Source organism: Sinocyclocheilus grahami, unplaced genomic scaffold (assembly GCF_001515645.1).
Source record: "Sinocyclocheilus grahami isolate Dianchi unplaced genomic scaffold, SAMN03320097.WGS_v1.1 scaffold10.1, whole genome shotgun sequence".
NCBI lineage: Eukaryota > Metazoa > Chordata > Actinopteri > Cypriniformes > Cyprinidae > Sinocyclocheilus > Sinocyclocheilus grahami.
Genome location: NW_015505189.1, coordinates 252,781 through 263,807, shown reverse-complemented (window position 1 = coordinate 263,807; position 11,027 = coordinate 252,781). Strand labels below are relative to the sequence as shown.

At 37.6% G+C, this 11,027-nt stretch overlaps 1 protein-coding gene across 1 annotated transcript in view; it reads left to right on the top strand.

The window, feature by feature from the left end:
* LOC107594553 (proline-serine-threonine phosphatase-interacting protein 1-like) overlaps nt 1-7,033 on the top strand; it is a 10,599-nt gene extending 3,566 nt beyond the window's left edge. Inside the window, exons 2-15 of the mRNA XM_016284642.1 lie at nt 563-663; nt 734-808; nt 1,056-1,090; nt 1,171-1,277; nt 1,534-1,596; nt 2,179-2,283; nt 2,711-2,756; nt 4,908-4,987; nt 5,332-5,430; nt 5,527-5,623; nt 5,880-5,949; nt 6,034-6,068; nt 6,231-6,334; nt 6,720-7,033. Of these exons, the coding sequence (XP_016140128.1) occupies nt 563-663; nt 734-808; nt 1,056-1,090; nt 1,171-1,277; nt 1,534-1,596; nt 2,179-2,283; nt 2,711-2,756; nt 4,908-4,987; nt 5,332-5,430; nt 5,527-5,623; nt 5,880-5,949; nt 6,034-6,068; nt 6,231-6,334; nt 6,720-6,911 (1,209 nt within the window). The 3' untranslated portion in view covers nt 6,912-7,033. The remainder of the gene's footprint in view (nt 1-562; nt 664-733; nt 809-1,055; nt 1,091-1,170; nt 1,278-1,533; nt 1,597-2,178; nt 2,284-2,710; nt 2,757-4,907; nt 4,988-5,331; nt 5,431-5,526; nt 5,624-5,879; nt 5,950-6,033; nt 6,069-6,230; nt 6,335-6,719) is intronic.
* Nucleotides 7,034-11,027: the final 3,994 nt, after the last annotated feature.

Here is an 11,027-nt window from a genome sequence, read left to right as displayed (position 1 = left end):
CATGCACATAAACAGTATTTATAACATAAACACTGAACTTTTGAACAAATTTTTCATCACAAAATGACAAACTTTATTCACCCTGCTCTCCGCCATGTTGTTACGTTTTACTAACTCCGCCCCTCACTTCCGGCCTGGATCGTGTGGTCTGGATTGTGTGTCCTGAAACGTGTGGGGCTGCGAGGCTGCAGCTGGATATATCTCAAAAATTGACGCGTTTCAGAAAGGCGGGGCATAGAGGAGAAACAATCATGTACAGTATGTGGAAAATAATGTGTTTTTTGAACCTTAAACCGCATAAACACATTTCATTACACCAAATATTGTTCTTTTTAGCAACATCATATGGCCCCTTTAAAGGATAGATTTCCTAATAACATTACATTTTGAGAGCAGTTAAATTTAAAACTACAATCTTCAAAATCTTATTCAAGACCATTTTCACATTTAATTACTCATTTTTAATGGTTCCCCAAAGAATAGTGTCCTTAGTACATATCGGAATGACTACTATATATGTGTCTCATGTATCTCATATGTTGCATGTTTGGTATCTTTTCAGGGTACTGACTTTACTGACCAGTCAGGATACGAGGCGATATTGCAGAGGTTACAGGATGGCAGACACATGTGCAAAGATGTAGAAGAACTGTTGAAAATGAGGTGTGGAGTAGTTATTTATAGCGGTGTGTCTCTGTGAATGTCTGTATGTGACTTCTGCTCTCCTTAACAGAGCACTAGCGGAGGAGAAGTACGGACGAGATCTGGTGGCAATTGCTCGGAAGGCAGAAGGTCAAACCGAGATAGGGTAAGTTGGTTTATGAATATTACGCAAACAAATTCCATTTTAAAACACACGCCCTTCTCTGGATTCAAATGACATGTTGATTTTAGGAAAAGTCACTTCTGAATAAATCAAATCACACACAACTATTCCTAGTAACTGCCTCATATTTATGTAAAACTTTCTTAGCTTCAATATGCAGTATATGTGTCCATAAGTGTGTGCAATATGTGTTTATGTATTCATTACATTATTTGTTTTCCATACTCAGAACATTAAAGGCATCGTTTGACAAGTTAAAAGCAGGTATGTGAGGTGATGCAATTCCCTTCCTAGAAAAATGCTTTGAATGCTATGTTCTCAACCTGATTTTCATTGTTTTCTAGAAATTGAGAAGACTGGAAACCTGCACATCCATCTATCTGAAAGGATAAAGGAGGAAGTTCAGAAAATAGAGGCATTTCGAGAGCACCAGAGGGAACAGAGAAAAAAGGTAGAAAATAAATCAAATGATCCAGGATGTTATGCACACAGCCCAGCACTTTGGTGATGTTCCATGGTCAATGTGAAAGAGGAAGAAAACTGCCATTTTGGTTTGTAAGCACATAAGCATTGCACTGTAAATGGTCACCTGCATTAATACAGACATAATTTGTTGTATTTTGTAAAGAGTAAATGGCAACGAATAATCATTAATTTAATAATGCAAGTGATTGAAGATCAAAGTTAATGTCTATTTCCCTAATTAGCTTGAAGAGATTATTGAAAAACTTCAGAAGCCTAAAATGCTGTTGCACAAGAAGACCATCGAGGTAAGTACAGTAAATCTGATTAAAACAAAGATCTATTTAATAAAAGCTAAGTCCTCATGTTTCCCCTTTCATTAGTTGTTCATTGCGTAAATGACACATCATTCTCAGGGTCCACCCTAATTCAGTATCAGCCAAATGAGGAAGAGAAAGAAGTAGAAACTGAAAGAAGAAACAGAAGCCCCTAGCCATGTAGTGACTGTACTTGTAGAATGAATTTGGGCATGATTAGACAGTAGATAAATGCAGGCTTTTGTTCATTGGCTTTGGGTTTGAAGACTCAAACATTTATTTTTACCACCAAGAAATGTGTAGAGAGAGATAGGAAAGTAATTGCATAGTCGTAGATGGTGACAGTGAATGAGAGAAAATAAGAATAGGTTGGTTGGTTTGTAGGTATGCATGCTGTCTCTGGATAAAATAAGACTTGAACTTCCTGTGTTGTACAACCACAGAAACACCACAGATCGTGCGATACGTTTTTAGACACATTTGTATAACAAGCTCTATATCCACCTCCCCGTTCACGTTTGTCTTGCACTTTTACTTACTTTGAAACTATTTTCTTCATTGTATGTCCTACAGTCAAAACGGTTATATGAGCAGAGATGTAAGGAGGCAGAAGAGGCTGAGCAAGCAGTGGGGAAGAAGACAAATGTGACCACCTCCATCCACCGGCAATCAGAAAAGGTGTGAGGGGCTGAACTAAAAAAAACATTTAGCATGTACTGTAACTTTTTATACACTAAATACCAAAGTAAGTTAAATGTTTCTATATTTTCCTAAAGAGAAGTGCTCATTTTAATTCTGGAATTTTGGGACAGTGAAAAATTACGTTTGTGGTCACAGTAAGGCCAAAATGAGGATTAAAGCAATGCAAAGTTGTTTCAGTCTTACTGGGGATCATTCCACCTCAGTGTTGTAAGAAACTGTACTACCATCAGTCAGTGTAACACTTTCATTTCTTTAGAATAGAGACTTTGTGACAATTTTGTCAATATGTATAACAGTTACGTTCCAGGTTATTTGTACAATATATGTTACACTGCTCTTCAAATAAGTCAGGTTCAGAAATTGAGTATGGCTATTTATCAGTCTGTGTTGTACTGTGTTGCAGGTGATGAACAGAGCCCGATTATGCAGGCAGGCAGCCAACTTGGCAGGTTTGTGCTAACAGACTTATGCCGAGTTCACACTGCACGATTTTCAAAGACGTCGCATCACTGTTGGTTTCACACTGCGTGACTGTCTGGGGTAGCATTCAGCTGTTGCTGTGTTCACACTGCACGATGGAGTGACGACAGGAGGTTACACACTGCATGACTTTACAATAGGAAGAATCGTCGACAGCTCTGTCTGGTGCAGGGTTGCCAGGTTTTCGCTACAAAACCCACCCAATTACTACTACTCAAAAATATCACCTTATTGGGGTCGCTTCAACCTGCTGACATAAAAAACAACCGGCGGCAATCGCGGATTTGGCAACACTGGTCCGCAAACTACGTTTCATATAACTCCTCCCCGAACTTCCCGCTGCCCTGTATCTTGGTCTCTCATTGGCTGTAGGTCATCGCCGATGTGTTTTTCAGTCAGAACTCATTTTACACAGCGTGATTGTGACTTGCCGACAGCTCCAGATATTTAGCATGGCAAATATTTCACGGGCATCAAGGCAAGGCAAGGCAAGTTTATTTGTATAGCACATTTCATACACAATGGTAATTCAAAGTGCTTTACATAAAATAAAATAAAAACAATAATCACAACAATAAAACAAGGAATTCCGATTTGCCTCCGATTTCGGGCATTTGTCGGCGATTTCACATTATGCCGAGCTCACACTGCACGATTTTAGGCCGATTTTTCACTCGCCGACAGGTTTTGCGAAATCGCCAACAAATGCCTGAAATCGGAGGCAAATCGGTGCTCGTTCACGCGAGTGACAATCACGCAATGTGAATTATCAAAGACGCGATCTGAGGGAATCACAATCACGCTGTGTGCAATGAGTTCTGGCTGAAAAACACATGGGTGATGACCTACAACCAATGAGAGACCAAGATACAGGGCAGCGGGAAGTTCGGGGAGGAGATATACGAAACGTAGTTTGCGGACCAGTGTTGCCAAATCCGCGATTGCCGCCAGATGTTTTTTATGTCAGCAGGTTGAAGTGACCCCAATAAGGTGATATTTTTGAGTAGTAGTAATTGGGTGGGTTTTGTAGCGAAAACCTGGCAACCCTGCACCAGACAGAGCTGTCGACGATTCTGTCGAGTGATATTTAGGCCCTGGAATGTGAATTGTACCAGGAGAACCCCGCCAAAAAAATGTGTATTTTACCCCCCGAACGCGATTTTTACTGGGGGACCGCCTCGAAAGCAATTGGGCTATTTTCAGGCTAGTTTTGAGTAGTAATTGGGCGGGTTTTGTAGCGAAAACCTGGCAACCCTGCACCAGACAGAGCTGTCGGCGATTCTTCCTATTGTGAAGTCATGCAATGTGAAACCCCCTGTCGCCGATCCATCGTGCAGTGTGAACACAACGGCGATCCGACGAGTTTGAAAATCGTGCAGTGTGAACTCGGCATTAACTGTTGTTATGATCCTGTTAGCAGTAAGAGGATAGATGCATTGTAATGTCTCTCTTGGAAGAAGTCAAAATAAGTCAAGCATTTCATCAGTCATTGTGTGTACGTGTATGAATCAGTAAAATTTTTAAAAATGATTTTGAAAGTCTCTTATGCCCAATAAGGCTGCATTTATTTTATCAAAAATACAATAAAAAATTATATTGTGAATATTTGTTATAACATTATTATATATTATAATTTTTTTTTGTGATTAGAAAGCTAAAGTTTCAGCTGCCAGTTTTCAGTACCACATGAGAAATCATTCTAGTATGCTGATTTGGTGCTCAAGAAACATTTCTTATTATTATCAGTGAATACCATTGTGCTGCTTAATATATCTGTGGAAAACATGCTACATTTTTCAGAATTCTTTGATGAATATAAAGTACGAAAAATTGGATATATTAGAAGTCTTTTGTAACATTATAAATGTTTTTACTGTCACTTTTGGTCAATTTAATGCATCCTTGCTGAATGAAAGTATTCATTTCTTCCAAAAAACAAAACAAAAACGTACTAACCCCAAACTTCTGAATGGTTGTGTAGATATGAGAGCTTAAAATATGTGTGGAAATTTCCAAGCTTTCTTTTTTTACATGTTATTTACATTTTCTGCCAAGTTATTTTCTTAAATAGCTCATTAATGGAGAGCTGGCTCTCTGTTTTATTTTCTTTGCTGGTTTAGAAAAGCAGTACAATACGAATGTTGATCAATTTGAGAAAACTTGCCAGGACTGGGAGCGCACATACAGGAGTGCATGTGAGGTAAAGAACGTGTACAAAAACATGCATAGACTGCAAAAAAAGACATGTTTACAGAAGAAGGCATGTATAAAGAATTAAGCAGAGCTTCATGTTTTCTTTAGGGTAATGATGACTAAATGAGAGAAGACAATCTCACAGGCATGTGATAAACAGTCATAGCATTCTGTCATAGAGCTGGAGAATATTTACTGATGTGGTACAAAGATTTAGACGAGTCAAGAAAATGTCATTACCAAAAATAGTAAAAAAAAAAAAAGGAAATAGTTTTTAATTTACTGGCCGCATTTTAAAAGGAAGTGACATGAAAAATATTTTTTGTTTTGTATTTGTGTGTCACCTTGTAGGTGTTTCAGCAGCAGGAGTCTGAGCGCATTAATATCTTGCGCTGTGTGTTATGGGATCATTGCAATCTGCTGTCCATGCAGTGTGTCCAGGATGATGATGTACATGTCCACATTTCTCCATCTTTATATACCAAAGTCTATCCAAATGCTGTTTATAATTTACAATTATAACAACTGTTTTCTTTTGTTTTGTAGTGCTATGAGGAAGTAAGAAAGCTTTTAGAGCAGTGTGACATCATCACTGACAACAACTGCTTCATTCAAATGAAAAAGACGGCCTGTCATCCTCCAGGTAAATTCACCATCATCATGATTTACTTCAGAAATCTAACAGTTAAAGACAGTGCCGATCCTAGACTTCTGGGGGCCCTACACAAAACTGTGTCGGCAGGGGGTGGGGGGTATGAGTGGTTATGAACGAATAAATTAAAACGCATTTGTCTGTGTTTCACTCCGTCTGGATCGGCTCTGGTTAAAGAGCTGACATAAGATGATGTGATGCTGTTAAGAAATTCTACATAAATTGAGTCACTCCTCTGTCTCTTAAGCTCCCATTGAGTTTCAAAGTTACTCTGACGTGGACGCTAATGGAGGAGTCAGGAGGCTTGAAACGAAGAGGTGCTCCATAAACTTAATTATGAATGACCTCTATTTGATGTTTTTTGCAACTTGATTGTGAAACTCTGTCTTTTATATCTGCAGATTATCTGTCATTCTTCCAGGGATGTCTTTCAGTGGTCAGTATTACTTCTGTGAAGTCTTAAACTTACAGTTAAGTCAGTATGCAAAGAGCATTAAACTAATATACTCACAATACATTTCAGTGAAATCTAGCACTTTAATAAACAGTATTAGGAATGATCTGCACTGAACATTGCTGCCCTTACTGTACATCACAGGGTACCCTGAAGCAGGCAGTAATTCGGCTGGAACATACACATCAGCTCAACAAACAGGAGGAGTAACTGAGAAGCACATGGTGTTATATGATTTTAAAGCTAAGGTAAATGAATACAGTAACTATTTATAGTTAGTTTTTATCCTAGAGGTACAGACAAACTTGCATTTGTCATGCATTTGTTTTTAGTAAAACTGATTATTGTAATGGACTCCACGGTTGTGCACAATTCAGAATTGAATTTAGCATGCGTTTTACAGTTTCTGTTTAGTTTCAGAATTGGAATTGAGGTAGCAATCGGGAACTACAATTGAAAGTAGAAATAAAATGAATTGTAATTCAAAGAAATTCATATAAACCTCATAAGTGTCATTTTTGACATATAGACATTTGCCTGACAGCCTTGTTAAAACGTTTAAAACGTCTTTATAGGTTGATAAAAAAACTTTTATTTATAAGAGTTGTGTACTCAACTCCCTGCTCTTTCTAGGAAGATGATGAACTGTCTGTCAGTAAAGGACAAGTTGTCACAATCACTGAGCAAGGCGAGGATGGGTGGTGGAGAGCGTGGAGGGATGGAATATCCGGGCTGGTCCCTGGAACGTACTTGACCAAAATTTCACCACAGAGTTACAGTACATGTCTTGCTGCTGCTCATCCTGAACATAATCCCATCAAATAGAATTTAGTAGTCATTACACAAAGTCTGTGAATTAGTTCAGCATGCAAATTGATGTAGCGTGATTATATCAGTGTACTAGCAGTACATCATATTAGCTGTATGAAAGATATTAGCTTTCTCGACAGGCATCTTCAGAATTTTTCTTAAACAATCTATAAGTGAATATAAATTATTCTGCAGTTGTTTGTCTAATAGTTCTGATTATGATAAGGTTTAGTCCAGTTTTTACCATGGTGTATAGTTAGGATTTATACAAATATTATATTACTTGTATTAGAATTATGAATTACTTACTTTCTTCTTCTTCTTCTTTTTTTTACATACACCTCTTTTAATAAATGTATACTGTAATATGTATTAATATACTGTAATGTACATATTTATTATAAATTTTGTAATATTGCTATAAGTTATCATAGCTTATTTGTCAGGTAGATGTTGTAATCTGCATGCAAGTTTAATGCATTCAGAAATGTAAATGCATTAAAAGCCACATTCAACTGAAGACATGCGTAACTGTAATAAAATCATAAGTAACCTTGAGTAAGTTCTGATTAAACTCAAATGCACACCAAATAAATGCACAGAAATATGCAAATATCTGTTCTTTCTCAAAAAAATAAAAGCTGTCACTGGGGTGGAACTCTTAAGGTACAGAAGCTAAAACGCATCCATCCATCTAGCCTGAAATAAAATGCATATAATAAATGTACATCAAAAATATATAAACAAACACAAGATTAAGTTGTTACAAAATAACATTAATTTTAAAAAGCCCCTGGAGTGGTTCTCTGCCAATTTCAAATGCACACCAAGTAAATGCACAGAGATATGCAAACATCTGATCTCTCTCTCTCTCAAAAAAAAAAGGTACAAAGCTGTCACTGGGGCTGTGCCTTAAAGGCACAATATGTAAGATTTTTTAATTAAAATATCCAAAAACCACTAGAACAGTGTTATATATTTTCCTGACTTGTGTACTTACATTATCCCAAATGTTTCGAAGAATGTTTAAATCCAGAGAAATAAGCAATTTTAACTAGTGACACGGAGCGTGTCCATAGTGTCATTGTGTCACCTGCCAATGACGTCATACACCCTCGATTTCCGGTTTTGTTTTGTAGAAAACATGGAAACACCAAATACGCTTTAATACAGGGGTGCCCAAACTCGGTCCTGGAGGGCCGGTGTCCTGCAGAGTTTAGCTCCAACCCCAATTAAAAACACCTGAACTAGCTAATCAAGCACTTATAGGCATACTAGAAACTTACCAGCAGGTGTGTTGAGGCAAGTTGGAGCTAAACTCTGCAGGGCACCAGCCCTCCAGGACCGAGTTTGGGGCACCCCTGCTTTAATATGTTGTGCGTATTATTAGACCGGTGACTACCGCACAGAGTAGCATTATAACAGAACTTTCAAATGTATCTAGTATGATAAAACAGCGCTGCTTTTTTCCCCCACATACTCACGACCGGAAGGAGCGGAAGCGGTCGACTGTGGCATAATAAAAGCTCCGGTGCTTTCGAGCCGTGTGTCGCACTCGTTCAGCGGCCTCGTTTCGCTTTGACGGCTTTCAGCCTCACCCTGCTTCATTCTACTACGTTAATAAATCATTAGCTCATCCATGAACATGATTTCTGCCCAAGTCCCGTCGGATTGCATCGGCTGTGGGGATGAAGACGACAACTCCCATGATTCCACACTCAGTCACGGCGTCATCAAACTACGCCTTTGTCTATTTGTTTGTTTTGAATACACACCCTCCAGCAGCGAAAAATGACATATTGTGCCTTTAAGGTAGAAAAGCCTTATTTACCCCTAAATTGTACATATTTGTAGCATAAAAAGGGTACCACCCCAGTAACAGTTTGGTACCTTTTTTGTGAGAGTGTTGGGTCACATTGTTGGTAGTTTTTGTTACCTAACAGCAGGGGGATAATTCTATACATCCATCACGTTCTGGCAGGGTACGGAAGGGGAGATTAAAGCAGAAGACTTTGTTTAAATGAACTAAAGACCCTAATCCAAACTGGAGCAACCGCTGAAGCAAGCATAACAGCTTGTAGACTCCATAAATGTAATAAATTAATACAAAAATGAACTTAGCATCCATCCAACATGATTCTCTGCTTGCGGCCCATGATTAGAATAAGAGGTTTGGAGAATAGATGGATGAATGGATACTATGACTAAGTTATGTGAAAATAAATAAAACCATACAATTTGATCTTGTATTTAATTATGTATTATGCATTTTTATTTGTGCAAGTTTGGTGCTGAGTAGACATATTCATGTAAAAAATTGTATGATGAAAAACACAAGTGCAATAGACATGCAAACGTGCATACAGTACATTTAACAGTAAAATGTCTGACGTCATTATCCTAATTGTTTAACCTTTCAAATTCTATACTTTCCATCTGATCAAAGCTTTCACTGCAGCAGTGTCTTAATATTGAGTGCTTGAACATAAAACACATTTACTTATTTATACAGTACGTTGTTACTTAACCCTTAAAGACCTAGAACATTTTTGGGGTGCCTGACACACCTGCACTTTTCTTTGTTTTTCAGACCTATTCTAGCAGTCAGAATCAAGTGCCATATATCATTATAAACAGGAGAACTTGAAGTTTAAGTCTAGCTAATTTAAAGTCCCAATTTTCCTTTTGTTTTCTCTGAGAATGAATGAATTTACAGAATTTTAAGAAAAATGCAAGCAACAATTGGGTGTTTTTTACTGTGTACTCGAACAGAAAGTCCTAAAGTTTGGATATTTTTCTTTAGAAAGTTGTATCTGGGTGTTTTACACTTTCAAATTAAATTTTGTTTACATATAACATTCCCCAAGCAAGTTATAGCCATTTATTACAATATTGTTATAGGCGCTTTTCAGTGAAAAACAGGCCTATTTAGTTTACTAACAATAGAGATGGGTCCAAAAACGTTTAGGGAGTAAAGAAAATGTAAAGAGTGTTATATAATAACAAAACACAGTAGAAAAGTTTTTTTTTTCAGAGAAATATATTTTCAATCCGAGTATGAACAATAAACACAAACCGTGCAGCAAGTAATAAAAACAATTGCACAAATTATCTTCTGCAACAAAAATACAAACAGCGCAAATGATTCACAAACTACACACAAAATGAGTGAGAAATATTCAGAGTGCAACAGAAAAAATAGTGCAAATTATCTTTATGAATTATATAAGAATTATTTACATAATATAAATAATATAATACAATTGATCGATCCGCTGGCTGTATCTGCGTCGGAATTGATTTTACCGGGACATCGACTAGCGACGCGAAGACATAAATTCCAGTGCTTTATCCTATATGTACCGCTGTTTCATCCTTGTTTTTGGTTTGTTTTATGTCAAAGTGCTCTGTCGTGTGTTTTTTGTGCTTTTTCAGAGAGTTTTCTCATGAAAATGTGTTATTTTGTGTTTGTTTTCATGCACGCACGACAGACTTTCCTTTTACTTTGCGTTTGTTTATATTTCCAAAGAAATATGCTAAATAGTGGTTCAAAAGACCCAAACCTGTTTATTGGTTGAATATGGGACAGTTTGAACCAATCTGGGCAGGAGGGTGGGACTAAGCGTCAACAATCGTTTCTGTTTGGCTCAGAGGAACGAAATGCATTGGTTTCGTCTGACGAATCAATGTTGTCAAAATGTGATGACGTAATCACGTACACTATGGAGCCTCTGAATATCCAAATGAGAATCTCCGCTTTAGGGCACTTTTTAAAGCATTCAGATAGAATTAGCGGTTCAAAAGTTATTAAAGGGGTCATATGATGCGATTTAAATTTTTTCTTTCTTTTTGGAGTGTTACGAGCTCTTGGTGCATAAAGAAGATCTGTAAAGTTGCAAAGACTAAAGTCTCAAATCCAAAGAGATATTCTTTATAAAAGTTAAGTCAGCCACGCCTACCTAAAACGGCTCGTTCTAACACGCCCCCACATACCTACGTCACTATCTGGGAAGATTTGCATAACGCAACCCAAATGTTCACGCAAAGACAGAAGGCGTAACTTTTATTCTCGCTGTAGTATTGTTGTTGCCGCCGCCATGTCGTGAAGGCGCTGTGTGTTTCTTTGTGAAA